The sequence below is a fragment of the Ranitomeya imitator genome, chromosome 2 (assembly GCF_032444005.1).
Source record: "Ranitomeya imitator isolate aRanImi1 chromosome 2, aRanImi1.pri, whole genome shotgun sequence".
Taxonomy (NCBI): Eukaryota; Metazoa; Chordata; class Amphibia; order Anura; family Dendrobatidae; genus Ranitomeya; species Ranitomeya imitator.
In genome coordinates this window covers 69881068-69905493 of record NC_091283.1, presented here as the reverse complement: position 1 = coordinate 69905493, position 24426 = coordinate 69881068, and the positions used below count along the sequence as shown (strand labels likewise).

Here is a 24426-nt window from a genome sequence, read left to right as displayed (position 1 = left end):
CAATAAAAGTAAAATTGAGACATCAGTAGGATAAGTGTTTTTGAATATCCATATTGTATCAGGAGCCCCATATAATGCTCCATAAAGTTTATGATGGCCCCATAAGATGCTCCATATTAAAATATGCCCCATATAATCCTGCATAAAGGTTAATAATGGCCCCATAGGATGCTCCATAGACACATTTGCCCAATATAATGCTGCACAAATGCTGATTATGGCCCCATAAGATGCTCCATAAAGATATTTGCCCCATATAGTGCTGCACAAACCTTGATTATGGCCCCATAAGATGCTCCACACAGACATTTGCCCCATATACCGTAATGCTCCACGAACGTTAATTATGGCCCCATACGGACACTTGCCCCATATAGTGCTGCACAAACGTTATGGCCCCATATAGAGCTGCATAAACGTTATGGCCCCATATAGCGCTGCACAAATGTTATGGCCCCATATAGAGCTGCACAAATGTTATGGCCCCGTATAGTGCTGCACAAACGTTATGGCCCCATAGATGCTCCATACAGACACTTGTCCCATTTGCTGTTGCTGCGATTAAAAAAAAACAAAAACAAATCACATACTCGCCTCTCCGTCGCTCAGGCCCCCAGCACTTTCAATATTCATCTGCTCCTCATTGCGGCGCCGCTCCATCTTCAGCGTCTTCTGCACTGACGTTCAGCAGAGGGCGCGCACTAACCACGTCACCGCGCCCTCTGACCTGAGCGTCACTGCTGAAGACGGAGCGGCGCCCGGAACGAGGAACAGGTGAATATCACACAGCGCAGCGCTCCCCTCCCCGTTATACTCACCTGCTCTTGGCGCTGTGCAGTTGCTGCTTCCCCGACGCCACAGCTTCATCCTGTACTGAGCGGTCACCGTTACCGCTCATTACAGTAATGAATATGTGGCTCCATCTCTATGGGAGGTGGAGGCGCATTTTCATTACTGTAATGAGCGGTACCATGTGACCACTCAGTACAGGAAGAAGCTGCCGGGGAAGCAGGGACCTGCAAGGACCGCACCAGGAGCAGATGCGTATAATTAGACAGCCCCCGCTCCCCCTCACCTACCGACTCCTGGGTATGACTCGAGTATAAGCCGAGAGGGGCACTTTCAGCCCAAAAAAGTGGGCTGAAAATCTCGGCTTAAACTCGAGTATATACGGTATATTTTTGAGTAAAATGTAAATTGTTCTTTTATTCTATAAACTACTGACAACATGACTCCAAAGTTCCAAGCAATACATTTTGTATTTATTTTCTGAAAATGAGAAATGGTCAAAATAACAAAAAAAATGCATTGCTTACAGACCTCAAACAATGCAAAAGAAAAACAAGTTCATAATCATTTAGAAACCACAATACTAATGTTTTAACTCAGGAAGAGTTTGAAATCAATATTTTGTGGAAGAACCATGATTTTTAATCACGGCTTTCATGCGTCTTTGCATGCTTTCCACCAGTCTTTCACACTGCTTTTGGGTGACATTATGCCACTCCTGGTACAAAAATGTAAGCAGTTCTTCTTTGTTTGATGGCTTGTGACTATCCATCTTCCTCTTGATTACATTCCAGAGGTTTTTAATGGGGTTCAGGTCTGGAGATTGGGATGCCCATGACAGGGATTTGAGGTGGTGGCCCTTCATCCCACACCTTAATTGACCTAGCTGTGTGGCATGGCGCATTGTCCTGCTGGAAAGACCAGTCCTCCGAGTTGGGAAACATTGCCTGAGCAAAGCTAGTAAAGCTAGAAAAAAGCCTTTCATCAATGAGAAGCAAAGGAGAGCCAGGCTGAAGTTTGCAAAAGACCATAAGGTTCGGACCATAGAGGACTGGAGTAAGGTAATCTTCTCTGATGAGCCTAATTTTCAGCTTTGCCCAACACCTGGTCATCTAATGGTTAGACGGAGACCTGGAGAGTCGTACAAGCCCCAGTGTCTTGCACCCAGTGTGAAATTTGGTGGAGGATCGGTGATGTTCTGGGGATGCTTCAGCAAGGCTGGAATTGGGCAGGTTAATCTTTGCGAAGGACGTATGAATCAAACCGCCTTCAAGGTTATGCTGGAAAAACAGTTGATTCCTTCTGCTCAGGCAATGTTCCCCAACTCTGAGGACTGGTTTTTCCAGCAGGACAATGCGCCATCCAACCCAGCTAGGTCAATCAAGGTGTGGATGAAAGACCGCCACATCAAATCCCTGTCATGGGCAGCCCAATCTCCAGACCTGAACCCCATTGAAAACCTCTGGAATGTAACCAAGAGGATGATGGTTAGTCACAAGCCATCAAACAAAGAAGAACTGCTTACATTTTTGTACCAGGAGTGGCATAAAGTCACCCAAAAGCAGTGTGAAAGACTGGTGGAAAGCATGACAAGACGCATCAAAGCTGTGATTAACTATCATGGTTATTCCACAAAATATTGATTTCTGAACTCTTCCTGAGTGAAAACATTAGTATTGTTTCTAAATGATTATGAACTAGTTTTTTGCATTATTTGAGGTCTGTAAGCAATGCATTTTTTTGTTATTTTGACCATTTCTCATTTTCAGAAAATAAATACAAAATTTATTGCTTGGAACGTCGGAGACATATTGTCAGAAGTTTATAGAACAAAAGAACAATTTACATTTTACTCAAAAATATACATATAAAGAGAAAAATCAGACAAACTGGACATTTTGCAGTGGTCTCTTCATTTTTGCCAGAGCTGTATGATCATTCCTGGCTACAAATGGCTATAGCACCAGATACATTGTGGCTATAAGTTTTGTATGAAAGCCTTGTCTTGTATTGTAAGTAGAGAGGCTGAGAAGATCTGAGCAGGCGCTCCTCCTCCTCCTGTACCTGGATGGCTTTAAGTGATCAGAGGAGGAGTGCTAACATGATTTTTGGGCATTTTATGACCACTCTTCTCAGCCAGAGAACATAACCGATCCTTAGTGTAAAATCCACTCTCCTCTTCTCTGGCAATACCTGTTGCACACAATTGTTCCTAGAGGACATCTAATGTATTTCTAATCAGTCCAGATTTCTGTCAGAGATGACATTTTAATTTACTGGCTGTCGCCATAGGCTGGTTTCACGTTTGCGGTCGGGAGGGCTGCGGATGGCAGTGTACTTTCCTCCCTTCTTCCTCCTTGAAGCTCCACGTACCCTCCGCCTACTCTGCATGCGTCCTGCGTACCTATCTTTAACATTGGGTACGCAGGGACGTGCGTTGTATGCCCATGCGTCCGCATGTGGCGATTTGACGTGTGCGGCGACCGCACGGAAACGCAAAATTTTGTTTTTATGCAGTTCATTGAATGGTAAAAAATGACCAGTCAATGTGATCCTCTAGGTCAGTACAATTATGCCAATACAGAACTTTACATAACTTTTTTTTTTTTTTTTTTCATTTAAATGTGAAAAAAAATTAGGTTGGTGTTGCTATCTTTTTTTTTTTTTTTTGACTAGTAATGTTTTTCTATTTGTTGAGATGGTGCTGTGTGGGGTCTTGCTTTTTGCGTGACCACCTGATTTTGGTGTTCGTTCATATGATGTTTTGATTACTATTTATTCTATTTTTGTAGGCAGGTTTGGTGGGATACAGTCACTGTGTAACATGTGCCGTCCTCATACTTTGTATCTTTTTTTCCCCCTCTTTTCTAACATAGCTTGTCTCGTCTCTGCAGTTTGGGCAATTTTTGTAAAAATGTCCAGACATAATCCTAAGTGGCATGTATGCACTCTACATCTTAAACTTCTATTTGTATTAGGTTTTGTGCATCTAAATGTCTGCTTGGATCAGACTTGGTCACAAACATTTTATGCTCACCTCCCCCAAAAATAAACTTTGTAACAAAATTTCATAGACGTGCGCGTGTTTAACATTAGGAGTTGCATTTTAGCAGTGTGCCAGGTGTCTGCTTTTAGAAAATATATGGGTATCTGGTTTTATTTTATAATTTGATTTCTATTGTTTTTTGTTGGTGTCAAAAGTGGGCAAAATGTCTAGTAACCCAAGGGAAATCTAAAGTATGCCCATAAAGATCTAGTGGGTTGAATTTCAACTCCCAACTTTTGTTCTTTGTGGGATAAGCTGATGGCAGGGATGTCTGGCAGAGGCTTTTTTTTCTCTCCCCATTGGCAACACATGAACATTCAGATAAGCTGACCGTGCACGTGTATCGGGGGGACCTTGGCTCGGCTGACAGCTATCGCATGTGTATGGCGAACTTTAGAAAGTCTTCTGTCAGCCTGGTCTTGGCCAACAAACGGTTTTTGAATGTACATATTTTTACTAAAGGTATCCCATGGATGCTTAGTCATGATTATTGTTAATATGTGGACAATAAAAGTACCCTAATTCCATACTGTTATCAATATTTTCCATAGCGGATTGCAGGGAAATACTACACAACCCCCCCCCCCCCCCATGTCCAGCAACATGCGCACCCCCGCAGAAACCTTGCACACCTAGACACCCACACACTCTGACTCTATCCTACCACTGGCATCCATATCCTCACTCCACGACACAGACACTGCTTTCTACAGTGCCACTCTGACACGGTTGCCCCTCTCGTTCATGGCATAGTATCAATGAACAGCCCTGGCACAATAACGCCACTAAAAAGCTTTGGCAAGTGTCCAGGGTTGCAGAGCGGCTTTGGAAGAAAACACATTCGCAAGACGACTTCACTGCATTCAAACAGGCAACACTCACTTTTAAATCCGCTCTCACCTCTGCTAAACAGACCTACTTCACAACCCTCGTATCTTCTCTATCCTACCACCCCATACAGTTATTCAAAACCTTTAACTCTCCTCCACCCCCCACTGCCCCCTCCAACCTCCCTTATCTCTGCTGAGGACTTTGCCACACACTTTAGAAATAAGATCGACCAAGCAAGGCAAGTCTTCATTGTTCAACCACCACAACCCCTTTGTATACCAGACCAATGCCCAAACCCCATAACCTCCCTATCAAACATCACTCAAGGGGGGCTTAACTGTCTTCTCTCCAAATCTCACCTCACCACCTGCACGCTCGACCCCATCCCATCCGACCTCCTCCCCAACCTCACCACCACTCTTATCCCTTCCTTAACCCACCTCTTCAACATATCACTAACTTCTGGCACCTTCCCTTCTGCTTTCAAACATGCCACAATCACGCCTATCCTTAAAAAGCCAACCCTCGATCCAACTGCTATGTCCAGCTATCGCCCAATATCGCTGCTCCCATTCGCTTCCAAACTCCTGGAGCACCACGTCCGCTCTGAACTTTTTTCCCACCTCTCAACTAAAGGTACCTTCACACTGAACAACTTAACAACGATATCGCTAGCGATCCGTGACGTTGCAGCGTCCTGGATAGCGATATCGTTGTGTTTGACACGCAGCAGCGATCTGGATCCTGCTGTGACATTGTTGGTCGGAGCAGGAAGGCCAAACTTTATTTCATCGCTGGATCTCCCGCAGACATCGCTGAATTGGCGTGTGTGACGCCGATTCAGCGATTTCTTCACTGGTAACCAGGGTAAACATCGGGTTACTAAGTGCAGGGCCGCACTTAGTAACCCGATATTTACCCTGGTTACCAGTGTAAATGTAAAAAAGCAAAACAAACACTACATACTTACATTCCGGTGTCTGTCGCGTCCCCCGGCGTTCTGCTTCCCTGCACTGTTAGCGCCGGCTGTCCGTAAAGCAGTGACGTCACCGCTGTGCTTTACGGCCAGCGCTTATACAGTGCAGGGAAGCAGAACGCCGGGGGACGCGACAGACACCGGAATGTAAGTACCACCTTTATGCTGATGACACTCAGATCTACCTCTCTGGCCCAGACATCATCTCTCTGCTGTCCAGAATCCCGGAGCGTCTATCAGCCATATCCTCCTTATTCTCCTCTCACTTCCTCAATCTCAATGTGGACAAATCTGAACTCCTCATCTTTTCTCCATCTCGTAGATCTTCCTTCCCTGACCTATCTCACTATTAACGATATCACGCTTTCCCCCGTACCGAAAGTCCGCTGCCTCGGAGTAACCCTTTTGACTCTGCCCTGTCCTTCAAACCGCACATCCAAGCTCTTTCCACCTCCTGTCGCCTCCAGCTCAAAATTGTCTCCAGAATCCGTCCTTTCCTCAACTGTCAATCTACTAAAATGCTTGCGCATGCCCTCATCATCTCCCGCCTTGACTACCGCAACATCCTTTTCTGTGGCCTACCTGCTAACACCCTTGCACCTCTCCAGTCCATCCTTAACTCTGCTGCCCGACTAATTCATCTCTCTCCTCGCTACTCCTCTGCTTCCCCCCTCTGCAAATCTCTTCACTACTGGCTCCCATTCCCTCAGCGTATCTAGTTCAAATTACTAATACTGACCTACAAAGCCATCCATAACCTGTCTCCTCCATATATCTCTGAACTAATCTCCCGATATCTTCCATCACGTAATCTCCGGTCCTCCTAAGACCTCCTTCTCTCCTCCACACTTATTCGCTCCTCACCCAACTGCCTCCCCCCGAATATCCCCCCCATCCTCTGGAATTCTCTGCCCCAACACGTCCGACTATCAACCACATTCGGATCCTTCAGACTGAACCTGAAAACCCATCTCTTCAGGAAAGCTTACAGCCTGCACCGACCCCGCTGCCTCCTCACCACTACTGGAGCTACCGCCTCCCCAACACCAGAGCTCCTACAACCCTCAACCTACTGTCTCCTTCCCCACCTTCCTGTAGAATGTAAGCCCGCAAGGGCAGGGTCCTCGCCCCTCTGTATCAGTCTGTCATTGTTAGTTTGCTTACTGTAAGTGATATTTGTAACTTGTATCTAATCCCTTCTCATGTACAGCACCATGGAATCAATGGTGCTATATAAATAAATAATATGTATGGGTAATTCTGATTGTACTATTATAACCAAGACTTTCTTTTGGTCAGATGCTAAAATAACAAGATTTTGGGGTAATCTGATTATAAAGAGATTACACTGCTACTGTATTCTCCCTGATGGGAAAAGGAGAAACAAATAGTAAAAGCTTTACATCTGTTGTATCCATTATGGACTCTAGTTCACAAGGAGGGTTTGTTGTTCGTTTAATTTTGTTTTAAGGTGGAAAGAGCGAATGTGACTTTTCAATGGCAATCCATGCCAGAAATACCGTACATGTCTTTTTGTTTAAAAGGTTTTTGCTTCTGACCTATTTGATATGATCTGTAAAGCACATCTGTACACATGTTTTTTTTTTTGCCTTCCTCTGGATCAACATGTTAGGGCATGTTAGGTTAGGCTATGGGTTGAACTAGATGGACTTATAGTCTTCCTTCACATTAATAACTATGTAACTATGATGAAAATCTTCTTTAGAATGATTATATAGGATGAGCTGCACTCATAGAATGTATGTTTCCTTGTTTTAGAGAGGATTATACAGTAGCATGTAAAAGTTTGGGCACCCCTGGTCAAAATTACTGTTGTCATGAACTGTTAAGCAAGTTGATATCTAAAAGGCCCAAAGTTAAAGATGACGCATTTCCTTTTGAATTAAATTAATTAAATTATTTTCATTCTTGTTGAGGGCTTTTCATCCATTCTTCCTTGGAAAATTCTTCCAGTTCTGTGATATTCCTGAGTCGTCTTGCATGTGCTGCTATTTTGAGGTCTAGCTACAGATTTTCAATGATGTTCAGATCAGGGTACTGTGAGGGCCATTTCAAAACCTTCCGCTTGCACCTTTTGAGGTAGGCTATTGTGGATTTTTACGTTTGTTTAGTTTCACTATTGATGATGAGCGAGTATGCTTGTTACTCAAGTTTCTACGAGCATGGTCGGGTGGGTTCATGGTATTTGGATGTGCTTGGAGATTTAATTTCTGTCTCGGTGCAGCTGCATGATTTGCGGCTGCTAGACAGCCTGAATACATGTGGGGATTCCCTAACAAACAGGCAACCCCCACATGTATTCAAGCTGTCTAGCAGCCGCAAATCATGCAGCTAAGGAGACAAACTAAATCTCGGAGCACATCCAAATACTCGGAGATCACCCGAGCATACTCGGGAAATGACGAGTATACTCACTCATCACTAATCATTATCCATTTGTAGAAGCCATCCTCTTCATTCTCACCTTTTTTTTATAGATGATGTTATGTTTGTATCAAGATCTTGAATTTCATTGAATCCATTTTTCCCTCTACCCGTGGAACGTTATACACTTTACAGATAATTCCATTGAGGTATCGGTGACATTCTGTCTTTTTATTGTTTCCTGAACATCCCTGGTCTTCTACATCTATCCCAGACCACCATCTCCACTTTTTCCATCGAGGTCTTGCTTCAGCAGAATATAACACGCAGAAATCTTTGGCTTATTGTTTTTAACCATCTGTTAATAAACTGCTTCGTGCCCTACATTGTTAATAATTCAACCCCTTATTGCCGTAAATCAGTTTTGTGCACCCCTCAGCTAATCCTACACCCCCTTATACGTTAATACACTTTAAAGCACCCGCTTCCAAGAGTCATGTTGCCATTGCAATGTCTTATTTTCAGCCCCATGCAAAATGTATAGTCTTTTTGCACACGCATACAATAATTATGTCCCCCTTTTGTGCTCACATACAATAATGTCCCTTATACAATAATAAGTAGTCCCCGTTTGTGCCTTCATACAGTAATTCCCCCTCATACAATAATAATGCCCACCCCATACAAGGGTAAAGACCCTTTTTTCTGCCTCCATTTAAGGGAATTTTTCACATGATTCATGCTGGACACATAAATCAGAGCCTTGCTTTCACAATTGATTGCAGCCAGATATATTTTTGTTATGAAAATATTTGACAGTCCGGCCAGGGACTATAAGTAATAGATGACACTAGTCCGGTGCCACCCCCGGCAGCCTTCTTTCTCACCACTCTAGATGATTGACAGGTCTCCTACAGTGAGAGACCTGACAATGACCTGGAGGGATGCTGAGAAAAGCCCAGACGAGTCTTGTTTATTTCTATGGTCCCTGAACAGATCTTCTCATTATGTAGTTACAGGGAAAAACATACCTGGCTGCAGTCGTGTAGCCAGGCTCTGATTCATGCTACCCAAGGTTTGGCCAACGTAATCGCATGACTATTTCTCTTTAATGATGTCCTTCATGCTCCTATTTTCAATAAAATATAAATCATACTCCACTTTCCAACTCCCACATGAACCAGCCAGATCCTCCCTCTTCTCCCTCCGACTGGGCATAGGCAATGATGGTGACGCCATTGTGCCGCCTGTCATCCTTCACACATTGTAGGTCACAGGCCTTAAAGACTAAGCATTATTTTAATTTTTATATAATAAATCAGAAATACACATATAAGATATATTTCACAGTTGCTTATCTTTTATCTGTAATTTTGGTTTATGAAATAAAAATTAAAATGACAGTTACGCTTTAAGCAGCCTGCCACTTTCCCAAGTAAGTGGCAAAGTAGGGCGCCGACCGCTCCCTGCTTCATCACAGTTATTAACATTTAGCAGCACTGGCTGCCCAGGGATCTGCTCCTTTCTCTTTGCACCCAGTCACAGTGTTTCCTTCTTCTCTGATCTTTACACCACTGTTTATGGACATTCGTGATCACTGATAGAGGGATATTTAATGGACTTTAAAGCATAACCTAATAATTTTGGTTTGTGAAGTACTGCTACACATTGGGAATAACAGAGCAGAATTTGAGTAATACTCCACTTAAAACATTTGTGCAGCTCCAGCAATCTATAATATTCCTGTTTGTATACATTGCATTGGATTCTTTTTTACTGGTACCCCAGTGAAATGAAATCCCAGTGCACCCCAATTTTTAGTTTCTTGCAACTGAAGGAATCTCCAAGATTGTGAGTTCTCCGGTTTAAGCACAAGCTGTACATGTAATTAGAGTTGAGCGACTTTTACTTTTTTCGGATCGAGTCTGGTTTCGCGAAACCCGACTTTGTCAAAAGTTGGGTCGGGTGAAATCGGCCGATTATTGCGAAAAGTCGGGGGCCGACTGAAACACGAAACCCAATGCAAGTCAATGGGGAATCAAAGTCGGCAGTGAGTGGAGGACAGGAAACACCTACAGTGCCCATTTTAATGCCAAAAACATCAATTCTTATTACTTAAGCTTGTCAATCTTAATTTACTTTATAATAAGAGTTAGGCATTGAAAACTGGGGGTCATTTGGCTAAAGATGTGGGGGGTAGGGCTGGCTCAAGATTTTCGTGGGCCTAGGAAATGCGGAGTACGTCACGGCGGTGGAGCAGGCAGAGGTAAGTATTTCAACTTTGCAAGTGCTGCGATCTTGAGCAAGCGGGGGGGGGCACTCTTAGTAGTTTGACGGCGGGTGGCGCCTCCGACTGGCAGAGACACTTTTGCGTACTGAGGGGCCCTTTGCCAGTGACGTAGTATGTCCCCCCCACCTGATGAATGCACCTGCACTTTCATCTGCACCTTCCTCTGTCCCCGTGTAAGGTGGTATAATATGCGGGAAGGGGAACCTGACTTTCAGCAGGGTCAGATTCTGGCTGTGTAGAGTGCAAGGGGAATGTAGTGGTCTGGGTCAATGTACCAGCAGACTCATCTAGCAGTGGCTGGGCAATGGGCAGGATGAGGAGGAAACACAGATATAGGTCCAAATTATAAAGTAGGCTAAATGCAGTTCAAAATTGGTAACCGGACTAAACAGGCGGCATTGCTTTGTTCGGTGGAGGAAAACTGTAATGAGTGGCAGACACATTTAGTAGGCCCAAATAATAAAGTGGGCTAAATGTCTGCCAAAAAATTGTTCATAAATAAACAAGTGGCATAGCTAGGTACAGGGGTGGGCTCCTCTGCAGAGTTGCAGACAGTGGTAGTAGGCGCAAAGAATTAACTGGTCTAAATGGAGGCCAGGGCCCCTGTATATTTTAACTATCTATCATTTCAACAAATTTGTATTGGCAGTGCCATTGAAGGATTTAACAGCACAGACTACACAGTGGTGGAGCAGGGAGAAGTAAGTATTGCAAGTGGTAGAGCACTGTTCGAGCTGGGGGGGAACACTCTCTCGTGGGCGGCGGTACTGGCACAGGGCCCCTCATATTATGACAGTGTGTCTGACGTTGGTTGTGCACCACCACCGTTAGAGACACTTCATTGCACTATGAGGGACCTTGTGCCAGTGCCGTCGCCCAAGAGTGGGCCCACCCACCTGTCCAGGCAAACGGCACTCTCACTTGTTCTTGCGCCAGGTGGTGACCACGGCCCTGTGGGGGGGGGGGGGAGGAGTCAGACCATTTAGGGAGGTATAAAAATGACCTATGGTGGACATTCAGCAGCTGCAAATGGAGGGATTGGAGACGTCAGTAAGAGGAGGCCAAAAGCAAGACATTTTTCAGGCAAGCTTCGTGTCAGCAGGGGAAGTTGGGGCAAAATAATTTGAAATCCATGATTGGTTCATTTTAATGAAGGTTAGATCATCAACATTCTGGGTAGCCAGACGAGTCCTTTTTTCGGTCAGTATTGAACGAGCAGCACTGAAGACTCTTTCTGATAGCACACTAGCAGCAGGGCAAGCGAGCTCCTGTAATGCATATTCTGCCAATTCAGGCCAGGTGTCTATTTTAGATGCCCAGTAACCAAAGGGGAATGACCTGTGAGGGAGAACATCGATAAGGGAGGAAAAATAGTTTGTAACCATACTGGACAAATGCTGTCTCCTGTCACTTTGAATCGATGCAGCAGTACCTGTCGTGTCAGCGGTCATTGCGAAATCACTCCACAACCTGGTCATAAAACCCCTCTGTCCAACGCCACTTCGGATTTGTGCACCTCTAAGGCTACTTTCACACTAGCGTCGGCCCGTCGCAGTGCATCGGGCCGACGTACCAATGCATCCTGTCTCAACACTGCACAACGGTGGCAGCGGATGTATTATTACAACGCATCCGCTGCCCCATTGTGAGTTGTGGGGAGGAGGGGGCGGAGTTCCGGCCGCGCATGCGCGGTCGGAAATGGCGGACACGACGCACCAAAAAACATTACAAGCAACATTTTTTTGTGCCAACGGTCCGATGCAACACGACTCAACCGTCGCATGACGGTTGTGACGTGTTGCAATGCGTCGCTAATACAAGCCTATGGAGAAAAAACGCATCCTGCAGAAAACTTTGCAGGATGCGTTTTTTTTTCTGCAAAAGGACGCATTGCGATGGAGGCCAAACAACGTTGGTGTGAATGTAGCCTAACACCTCTGCCATGTTGCCCCCTATGGCTTGTGTGAGAACCATCACCGCCGCTGAGTGCTGGGAATGCCTGACCCAAACGGTCTACAAGAGTTGCTTGTTTGGTAGCCAATATTTGCTCAAGGTTCTCATGTGGCATGATATTTTGTAATTTTCCTTTATATCGTGGATCCAGGAGGCAGGCCAACCAGTAATCGTCATCGGTCATCATTTTGATAATGCGGGGGTCCCTTTTTAGGATACGCAAGGCATACTCCGCCATGTGGGCCAGTGTTCCAGGTGTCCATTCACTGCTTGTGCTGGGTTGAGGAGCTCTTTCTTGCAAATGAACATCACTTGTGTCCCGCAAAAACCCTGTACTTGACCTTGCAACGCCGCCAGTTTCTATTGCCCCCTGAGAAGCATCCTCCTCCCATAAATATTCATTCTCCTCCTCCTCCTCTTCATTTGTCACCTCTTCCAGGAGAGTTCCCTGACCAGACAATGGCTGACTGTCATCAAGGCTTCCCTCCTCCTCGGCTGCAGACGCCTGCTCCTTTAATGTGCGTCAAACTTTGCTTCAGCAGACGCTTCAGTGGGATGCTCATGCTTATGATGGCACACCAGCCGTGTGCATTCCTCAAAACACTGAAGGACGTGACAGAGGTCTTGTAGCTTCGACCACTGCACACCAGACAACTCCATGTCTGCCATCCAAGTGCCTGCCAGTGTATGTTTATCCTCCCACAAATTAATTACAGCACGCCTCTATTCGCACAGCCTCTGAACCATGTGCAGTGTGGAGTTCCACCTTGGTGCAACGTCGATTATTAGGCGATCGCTGAAGGTTCAGCATACGCCTGGAGTGTACGGGTGAGCGGCGGATGTGCGAGCAAAGTCTTCGCACCTTCAGGAGCAGGGCTGGTAACTCCGGATAATTTGTGTGGAAGCACTGCACCACCACGTTCAAGGTGTGAGCCAGGCAAGGTATGTGTTTTAGTTCTGAAAGGGCTATGGCAGTCATAAAATTCCTTCCATTATCACTGACTACCTTGCCTGCCTCAAGATGTACACTGCCCAGCCATGTTAGTGTTTTTGTTGCTGCAAGTACTCGGCCAGTACTTCCGCGGTGTGTCTGTTGTCGCCCAAACACTTAATTTCTAACACAGCCTGCTGACGCTTACCACTAGCTGTTCGATAATGGGACACCTCGTGTGCAACACTGGCAGCTGCAGATGGAGTGGTCGTGCGACTGCGCTCTGTGGACGAGCTTTCGATTCTGGAGGAGGAGGGGTGGCGAACGCCTACAGCCAACTGTTTCCTAGATCGTGGGCTAGGCAGAACTGTCCCACTATGGCTGTCCCCTGTGGACCCTGCATCCACCACATTAACCCAGTGCGCTGTGATGGACACGTAACGTCCCTGGCCATGCCTACTGGTCCATGCATCTGTTGAGGTGCACCTTTCCACTGACTGATTGCCTCAGTGCATGGACAGTGCGGTCTTTGACATGCTGGTGGAGGGCTGGAATGGCTTTTCTCGCAAAGAAGTGCCGACTGGGTAGGTGATAGCGTGGTACTGCTTAAGCCATCAGGTCTTTGAAAGCTTTGCTTTCAACCAACCGATAGGGCATCATCTCTAACGAGATTAGTATAGCAATGTGAGCGTTCAAACCCTGTGTACGCGGATGAGAGGATGAGTACTTTCTTTTCCTAACGACAGTCTCTTGTAGGGTGAGCTGGACTGGAGAGCTGCATATGGTGGAACTAGCGGTGGTGGACATGGCGGATTGAGAGAGGGTTGGTGATGGTATTCTTGATGTTGGCCTACATACAGTGTTTCCTACCAATAACCTTGTGATTCCCTGACTGCTTTGGCCTTGCGACGATACTTCCACATTTGCTGCTGGTGGTGTCCTAACCGGTGGGCTTACAGTGAGGGAAGCAATGTAGCGTTGCTGACTACTCTCATTCTGAGCAGGTGCACAAACGGTACGGGACGTTTGGTGGTTAGTCCAGGCTTGCAAGTGAATGCTGGTTAAGTGTCTAAGCATGCACGTTGTATTTAAATTTTGAAGATTCTTCCCTCTGCTAAAGGTCTTTGAGCATTTCTTACAGATAACTTTTGACTGATCATTCGGATTTTGGTTAAAAAATTGCCACACTACACTCTTCCTACTATGGAATACCTTTTCAGGCATTGCAAGCTGTGCTACTTTCACCGGATGGCCACGCTGTCCTAAAACTGTTTTTGTTTTTGACACATGTTTTTGGCCTGATACGGACCTGCCAGATGACAGCTGTTGCGATGTAGATGGCTGTTTTGGATCATCCTCCTCCGCTTCAGAGCTACTGGCAGCGGCACCCGCTTCCCACAATGGCTGCCAATCTGGGTCAACAACTGGGTCATCTATCACCTCTTCAGTGTCATGTGCACCTTCCTCTGTGTCACCGTGTAAGGTTCTATAGCGTTCGGAACGGGGCACCATAGTCTCATCAGGGTCAGATTCTGGCTCAGTACACTGCGAGGGCAATGTAGTGATCTGAGTCAATGGAACAGCATAATAATCTAGCTGTGGCTGTGCATCAGTGCACTCCATGTCCGATTCATCTTGTAATGGGCAGCTAACAATTTCCCTTTCTAACCCAGGCACAGTATGTGTAAAGAGCTCTATGGAGTCACCTGTAGTGTCGCCTGATGCATCCTTCACTTTTGGTTTGGGTGAAGGACACAAGGAAATATCTTGTTCCTGACCGGGAGCATCCACTGACGAGTCACTGCTTTTATATTTGGAACTTTCTGAAGAGGAGGTGAAAGAGCTAGAGGCTGAGTCATCAAGGAAACCCAAACTTTTTCCTGCTGCTCCGGCTTTAAAAGCTGTTTTCCTACTCCCAGATAAGGGAGCCTTCGAGGCTTTGTGTAGCCAGACGATGACGCTGGCTCAACACCTCCAGCCTTAGGTGCTATTGTGCTTTTGCCACTACCACCAGATGCACCATCACCATCAGTACCAGCTGGCAACCACCGCCCATGGCCTCTTCCACTTGACTTCCTCATTTTTTGGAAAATCAAACCAAAATAACCGTTATATGGTACTGTAAAACAAGGTAGAAGGTGTATATAAACCTGTTGAGAATTTAAATCTCCCTTTTTTTTGGGAGACTGAACCAAAACTCGGGCCCAGTGTATATAACAACGCAATCTAAGTGGCAGAAAGTGGCTGGCTGATATACGACAAACTAACAGGACTGAAGCATATCCACCTTGTGAGAATTTGAATCTCACTTTTTTTGGGGGGAGACTGAACCAAAACTCAGGCCCTGTGCATAAAACAACACAATGTAAGTGGCAGAAAGTGGCTAGAAGATATATGAAAAAATGAAATTTACTACAGTCCTTGTAATCTTCCTACAATGATCTCAGGACAAGTATGGCAGCAATAAAAAGGACTGCTGCACACAAAAGTGTGGACAAATAAACAAGATAACTGTGCAGAAAGGAGCAATAGGATTTGTGCTTTGAAAAAAGCAGTTGGTTTGCACAGCGGCGTGCAAACAGCAATGTAGGTATCAGGGAGCCTTATAAGGCAGCCTAATAAGCTACAGAGCTGATGCACAGAAATATAAACTCCACTGTCCCTGCAAAGAAAAGGTGGTGTTGGACAGTGGAAATCGCTACAGCACAAGCAGTTTGGGGGTTAATCTTCCCTCCCTAACTATATCCCTTCTTCTGATGAAGCTGCAGCAACCTCTCCCTATGCTAAGATCGGCAGAAGTAAGATGGCGGCTGGCGTGCACGCCCCTCTATGGCCCCTGTGACGCCGCAGAAAGCAAGCCAATCACTGTCATGCCCTTCTCTAAGATGGTGGGGACCGAGACCTTATGTCATCACGCTGCCCACACTCTGCGTCCTCCTTCATTGGCTGAAAAATGGTGCTGAAAGCGTCATATGAAATGCGACTTTTGCGTGCAGATCGCCGACCTCATGGCCGATCCCACACTAGGATCGGGTTTCATGAAACCCAACTTTGCTGAAAGTCAGCGATTTTTGAATTTTTCTGATCCTGTTTTGCTCAACCCTACATGTAACCCATCTCCTGTTCTCACAGCTTGATTTACGGAACAGATAACCTGACCTTTCTTCTGGTGTTATCTTACATTGCACTTCATGATTCAAAATGTACATTCTCTCCTTACTTCGCGTATCAGGGGGTCCAGCTTTATGGTTCTTTGCAGAGTAGATGTCCTCAAGAACCCTCCCCCAAAATGGGCATTTGCTTGTGTTAAGTGTTCACTTTCTTGCAAAACCTCATCTTTGTCTGTGATTAAAAAAAATTAAATGAATCAAACTTCATGTTTACCAGCTTCAGGCAATTTTATTTTCTTTTAGTTATGTACAAAGTGGTTCGGTGACCTGGCTTTGCTGCCAGAACAAAAACATTTCTAAAAGATTGTGTGGGTCCTGTTGAGTGTGATGGGTGCCCGATTCTGCCCCTTTGCCGTTTATACTTTCTTCTGCCAAATTCCTCGAAGTTACCTTGCTAATTCAATCATCCGACTGCAAGCTGTTGTAATAGGACATATCTGTAGAGGTTGTCCAAGTGTAGACGTGTCAATGTATTTCTCACGAGTTTATACTTTAAACCCTGAAAAGATAGAACTATCTGTACTGTTCTTTGTACAAGTCTTAATTGCATCTAGTCTTTATAATGGCTGATGGTTGTGACTATTTTTCTCTTTATCCATCTGACCATTTATCTGTAAACTTATTTTAATACTTCATCAAACATGTCATGTCAAAGGCAAAGAGTTTTGGAACTTTTTGTATAAACTTACTATTGGTCTTGTGGATTAAATTGGTATGTATATGTATCTGGGACATGTATCTACATACAATACATATGCCTGCTTTTTTGTTTTCTGTTTTTTTTGTTGTTTTTTTATTACCCCAATGTGTGCTGCTCAGCTATGTTTTGTTCTGTAAACCCATTTATCTGAGCATCTTTACGTGCTAAGGAAGTAAACCCTTCCTGAACACCACCTTTCTGGTTTTACACAAGTTTCCGCAAAGATAAGTCTGTGAGATGCTACGGTGTGACATTTAGTTTTCTGGCTTCTCTTTATAAGTTTCATTGAATCGTGGGCTCCTTACCGTTCTGCTTTTGATTACGAGGTAAGATGCCAGCGAAGACTGGAGTACTGTTCTTGCGTGCCTAGGTTTAGATTGAGGTTGCAATGGAGATGTGCTTCAGTTTGAGGACAATTGATGGGTGAAATGCTCTATATGCAGATGGGGAAATGGTTTGTACCCACTCATCTATGTCCAAATCTATCGCATGTGTGGCCATAAATGGGTACATTTCTCATACATGGTGAGTCTTTTTTGTGTGAGCTCACAACTAAGACAATGCTTGTTCCATTTTTTTTTAATCTTTTTTGTTTTTGGTATACTTGACACTCCTATACGTCTTACAAAGCTGAGCGTTCACCCAGCCGCTATTCTTCCCAATCTTCTGAGTGTGGTTGAGGTTGAACGTTATCTAAAGATTGGGAACTTTTAAAGGGAACCTGTCACCCCCAAAATGGAAGGTGAGCTAAGCCCACCAGCATCAGGGGCTAATCTACAGCATTCAGTATATAACCTACTAAATGTAGAATGTGAGCCCCAATGGGGACAGCAATGACCTCTGTAAAGCGCTGAGGAGTATATACAAACTATACGTTCAAGCAATAGAATAAGAATAATTTAATATAATAAATTAATATTTTAGGATTTGTGATTGTTTTAGGGTTTATTTTTTGGATTTGTGATAAATCTCAGTGTACAGATTGTGTGTTCTGCCAACCTTGAAGGATGTGTATTGAAGAATATGAAATGAAAAAAACTGGGGTTAACACTGCGGATAAAGTGAGACCTTGCCAGCAATAATAATTGTTCTTACTTTATTGATTTATATTGTATTGAAAGCTTTTAAGTGGATTCTAGTTATTGGTTGTTTTACAAGGCTAGTGATTCAAACATGTTGGAAAAAATGTTTTCTGCCTTTTGTTACTTTTTGTGAAAAGCTTAACTTCTCTATGAATGGTGAATTTAAATCTCTCATCACCTATGTGACTACTGAATTTTTTTTATTTCGTTCAGGTAATGTCTTTTTTGTAATTTTATTTAAACTTAATTTTCTTTTTGTAAATTTGTAACAATGTTTCACATTGTATAAAAATTTGGATCGCATTGAAGTGAGCTGTAACAAAGCCGCTTGTACAATAAATAAATAAAAATAATTAAAAAATATATACACATACACACACACACACACACACACACACACACACACACACACACACACACACACACACATACACACACATTTTTATTCATCTTTTACTTTTTATTTTCTGGCAATTTCTTTGAGTATCATCATTTCCCATAGTGCTCAAATAAGATCGAACAGTAAAGGACTATATAGGGGATGCTGCATCATACCTGTGAGGCGGCGAAACATTTACCCAAGTTTAATAAGTTCAAGGATTTAATAACCTTCGTTATGAAACAATACAATGCCTATCTCTCCCTGGATCACACATACAGTAAAAGCTGGTCTCGAAAGTCGTCGACGGTTGACATCATCGTTATCTGTTTCCATGTAATAAGTGAGGACACCTCATGTAGGTTTTTTTGTTTAACTTGTAGACATATCTGTACTTAGTCTTCCATGTCTACAGAGTATGAAGGAAACTAATAATATTGTAAAAAACACAAATTTACCATGCATCAATATATTGGATACAATTGTACTGACTGGCATTGACCATTTTGCCTGAATGAACCTCCGGCATTTTTCTTACAGCTTTCTGCAAGTTTTGGGTTTTACTTGTACAATTATTTCATATTCCTCCACCAAGTGTTTGTATTTTAAGAATGTTCTACTCCTACATGTTTCATATCCAAACATCACTTTAGTAGGACATTCGTTAGCCGTTCAAGCACCCTACATTATTGTATTATTTATTTATTTATTTTCTCCTTTGACTATTTTATGTTGGACTTGCTGTCCAGTAGATGAAGTCCACTTTGGGTTGTTCTTTAAGGTAGTCACTAGGTGAACATCTGTGTATCCTGACAATTTCAGTGGGACCAGCCAACCATCTAATGCTTATTAAAGTATCCAGACTCTAACCCCATCATAAATATTAGGGAAACTAAGTTTTGATTTGGCCGATTTTAACATGCCTGTTACTTTATTTATTTTTTTTCCCTCTCAAGGCTGAAAAGCCTAGATGTCTGACAATGGCTTACTCTCCTCTGCTGTTTTCATGGTCATGCTCTGCTGTAATGGGAGGGCGGGTTAGTAATAGCAGTTGGCCAAAAAACCTTTTGAAGGTGTATATCCACCATTTGATCTTCTGAGCGGGAGTCGTTCATCATCATGAAATAGCCCCAACCCATAACATTTCCACAATGTTACCTTACAGGTATCTTCTGGGTTCTTCTGCTGAAAAATTGCTAGAAGGAAGGAGTCAATTAATAAATGTATTGACATCCCATATTAATGTGTCCAAATATGACTAATAATTTTGTTTGTATAATGGGGTTCCTCTAAGGTTGTGGTCTACTCCCTTCCCCCGACTCATGTTTTTTCATATTGTGGTTGGTTGACTATATACTACTAGACCCTTCCCCCCCCCAATTCTTCCCCAAAGCTCCATGTTTCTTTTGTGTGTGTATAATATATATAATATTCAGTACGATGTTCTATGTTATTTCTGCTGAACGATTTAGTCTGGTTCCAATTGTATTTCAGATCTTTGGTGGAAGAGGAGGACCCTCACTTAAAAGTTTCTCTCGGGAGCACCGATATGGGTGTGTCTGCTCATCTCCAGTCCTCCAAGACGGGCACCACTCGCTTCTTCACCAGCAATACTCATAGTTCAGTGGTGTTACAGGTACGGCAGAGAAAGTGTTCACACATTGAGTCTTTAACTCATGGTTGTATAGATTTACCCACCTATTTTAACATTTCAGAACTATTCATCTAAGACATAATTAATATAGTTAATAATCTGTCACTAATGAGACCTGATATGTGTCATAAACACTCATTATCGTTTTTTCCTGGGTCATAACAGAACAAATGTAAAAATAAATTACCGTATATACTCGAGTATAAGCCGAGATTTTCAGCCCACTTTTTTGGGCTGAAAGTAACCCCCTCGGCTTATACTCGAGTCACACGCAGGGGTTGGCAGGGGAGGAGGAGCGGAGCTGTGTAGTAATACTCACCTGCTCCTGGTGCGGTCCCTCCACGTCTTTTCCCCGTCGCCGGCAGCTTCTTCCAGTAGTGAGCGGTCACATGGTACCGCTCATTACAGTAATGAAATGGACCCCACTCCCATAGGGGTGGAGCCACATATTAATTACTGTAATGAGCGGTACTATGTGACTGCTCATTACAGGAAGAAGCTGCCAGCGACTGGGAAAAAACGTGCAGGGACCGCACCAGGAGCAGGTGAGTATAACTTAGTGCGCGATATTCAACTGCTCCCCTTTCCACCGTCGGCGCCGCTGCGTCTTCCGCATCCTCTGCAGTGACGCTCAGGTCAGAGGGCGCGATTAGTGCGCACCGCCCTCTGCCTGAACGTCAGTGCAGAGGATGCGGAAGACACAGTGGCGGTTGGCGGTGGAATGGGGAGCAGGTGAATATAGCAAGTGCTGAGAGGTGAGTATGTGATTTTTTTTTTTTTTTTTTTTTTTTTTTTTTATTTGTTTAATCGCAGCAACAGCATGTGGGGTAAATGTCTGTATGTAGCGTCTTATGAGGCCATGTGCAGCATGATATGGGACAAATATCTGTATGAAGCATCTTATGGGGCCATGTGCAGCATTATATGGGGCAAATATCTGTATGGAGCATCTTATGGGGCTACTAGATGGAGGCCCGATTCTAACGCATCGGGTATTCTAGAATATGTATGTAGTTTATTTATTAATATTTTAGAATAATATAAATACACAGAATTCGGCTGGCCGGGCACGACCATTTAGCGAAGCGTGGTTCAAATCCCGCGCCAATTCGTGGCCGGAGTGCGTCTATCGTTGATTGTTCGCGGCCGGCCACGTAGTATATAGCACAGCCACGTAGTATATAGCAGCCCACATATTGTAGCATATGACACAGCCACATAGTATATAACACAGTTCATGTAGTATATAACAGCCCACGCAGTATAACGCAGCCAACGTAGTGTATTGCACAGCCCACGTAGTGTATTGCACAGCCCACGTAGTGTATTGCACAGCCCACGTAGTGTATTGCACAGCCCACGTAGTGTATTGCACAGCCCACGTAGTGTATTGCACAGCCCACGTAGTGTATTGCACAGCCCACGTAGTGTATTGCACAGCCCACGTAGTGTATTGCACAGCCCACGTAGTGTGTATTGCACAGCCCACGTAGTGTGTATTGCACAGCCCACGTAGTGTGTATTGCACAGCCCACGTAGTGTGTATTGCACAGCCCACGTAGTATGTATTGCACAGCCCACGTAGTATGTATTGCACAGCCCACGTAGTATGTATTGCACAGCCCACGTAGTATGTATTGCACAGCCCACGTAGTATGTATTGCACAGCCCACGTAGTATGTATTGCACAGCCCACGTAGTATGTATTGCACAGCCCACGTAGTATGTATTGCACAGCCCACGTAGTATGTATTGCACAGCCCACGTAGTATGTATTGCACAGCCCACGTAGTATGTATTGCACAGCCCACGTAGTATGTATTGCACAGCCCACGTAGTATGTATTGCACAGCCCACGTAGTATGTATTGCACAGCCCACGTAGTATGTATTGCACAGCCCACGTAGTATGTATTGCACAGCCCACGTAGTATGTATTGCACAGCCCACGTAGTATGTATTGCACAGCCCACGTAGTATGTATTGCACAGCCCACGTAGTATGTATTGCACAGCCCACGTAGTATGTATTGCACAGCCCACGTAGTATGTATTGCACAGCCCACGTAGTATGTATTGCACAGCCCACGTAGTATGTATTGCACAGCCCACGCAGTCCCACATAGTATATAGCACAGCCACATACTATATTGCACAGCCGATGTAGTATATAACACAGCCCACGCAGTATATAACAGTCCACACAGTATATAGCAATGTGGGCACCATATCCCTGTTAAAAAAAAAAAAAAAAAGAATTAAAATAAAAAAGTTATATACTCGCCCTCCGACGGCCCCCGGATCCAGCCCAGGCCTTTCCCACTCCCCGCGCGCCGCTCCCAAGCGGCAATAACACATGATGATGTAGCGGTCTCGCGAGACATCTATGTCATCTCCGGTCATTGCCGCAATGCATTCTGGGAACCGGAGCAGCACACGAGGAGCGGCAAAGGCCTGGGTTGGATCCGGGGGCCGTCATAGGGTGAGTATATAATGATTTTTTATTTTTTTGTATTATTTTTAACATAAGCTTTTACTATTGATGCTGCATAGGCAGCATCAATAGTAAAAGGTTGGTCACACAGAGGGTTAATGGCAGCGTTAACGGACTTCCTTACACCGCGTTATGCTGCGGTGTAAGGCAGTCCTTTTAACGCTATGTGGGCGCTCACTGGTGGGGAGTATGGAGGGGGCACTGACTGCAGGGGAGTAGGGAGGGGCCAATTCACGGCCGGACTGTGCCCGTGGCTGAGTGTTAAAGGGACTCTGTCACCTGAATTTGGCGGGACTGGTTTTGGGTCATATGGGCGGAGTTTTCGGGTGTTTGATTCACCCTTTCCTTACCCGCTGGCTGCATGCTGGCTGCAATATTGGATTGAAGTTCATTCTATGTCCTCCGTAGTACATGCCTGCGCAAAGCAATCTTGCCTTGTGCAGGCGTGTACTACGGAGGACAGAGAATGAACTTCAATCCAATATTGCAGCAAGTAAGGAAAGGGTGAATCAAACACCCAAAAACCCCGCCCATATGACCCAAAACCAGTCCCGCCAAATTCAGGTGACAGGTTCCCTTTAATAGAATAAAATATATGCTCACCCATAATTGGTCCGGACTCCCAGGTGACCTTCCCACGACCCCTGACGCGCGTTTCGCGTAATCGCTTTTTCAAAGGGGAACTGACACTTGTGGTCACTAGATGCACTAGACAAAAGTGTATCATGGAATAAGAGGGCTTAATGGATGGATAGCACTTGCTTGTGATTATCAAAAAAACTTAAATACCCTGTTATACTCACCCTGGTCATATTGCGGACCGATGTCCTATCTTTAGTGTATCTGTTGGTTTTTCTCCTCATTTTGCATGTCGGAACTTTATATTACTTCTGTCATGTGTGATGTTGTCTTATGCTTTGTATCTTAATAAAAGTCTGTATTGTATTATATTCTGCTGGTGTGTATACTCCTTTTTCGCTGGTTTTCTAATATTATATTTGGAGTAGTTCACCTATTCAAAATTATATATTACTTTCTGATTCTTTTTGGGAGTGCAAAAGTCTATTGGACATGCTTTCGGCCAAGTATATAATTGTGTGCTTTTTGATTATTGTGTTTATTTGTGCAGCATTTTATGGAGCAAATGTCTGTATGGAGCATCTTATGGGGCCATAATCCACATTTGTGCAGCATTATATGGGGCATATTTTAATATGGAGCATCTTATGGAGCCCATCATAAACTGTATGGAGCATTATATGGGGCTCCTTATTCAATATGGATATTCAAAAACACTTAGGCTACGTTCACATTAGCGTTGCGCGCCGGTGCGTCGGCGACGCAACGCGCGACGCACTAAAAACGCGCGCAAAAACGCTGCGTTTTGCGACGCGTGCGTCGTTTTTTGACGAAAATCGGACGCACGAAAAATGCAACTTGTTGCATTTTCGTGCGTCCGACGCTAGCGTCGAAAACGAAGCACATGTCGAAAAACGCTAACAAAAAAACGCACGCGTCCCCTATGTTAAACATAGGGGCGCGTCGCCGCTGCGTCGCCGACGCAACAGCGACGCACATTAGCGTAACGCTAATGTGAACGTAGCCTGAACCTACTGATGTCTCAATTAATTTTACTTTTATTGGTATCTATTTTTATTCTTGAAATTTATCAGTAGCTGCTGCATTTTCTACCCTAGGCTTATACTCGAGTCATTAAGTTTTCCCAGTTTTTGTGGCAAAATTACGGG

The 24426-nt window shown here is 44.4% G+C and overlaps 1 protein-coding gene across 5 annotated transcripts in view; it reads left to right on the top strand.

Annotated features, from left to right (window-relative positions):
• KLHL13 (kelch like family member 13) overlaps positions 1 to 24426 on the top strand; it is a 105985-nt gene that overhangs the window by 35732 nt on the left and 45827 nt on the right. For 4 of the 5 annotated variants that reach the window (XM_069746928.1, XM_069746926.1, XM_069746927.1 and 1 more), the window contains one exon: positions 20027 to 20168. In XM_069746928.1, coding sequence (XP_069603029.1) covers positions 20027 to 20168 — 142 coding nt within the window. Of the gene's footprint in view, positions 1 to 17376; positions 17398 to 20026; positions 20169 to 24426 lie in introns of those variants that run through there. The other variant, XM_069746929.1, reaches the window with a different exon arrangement.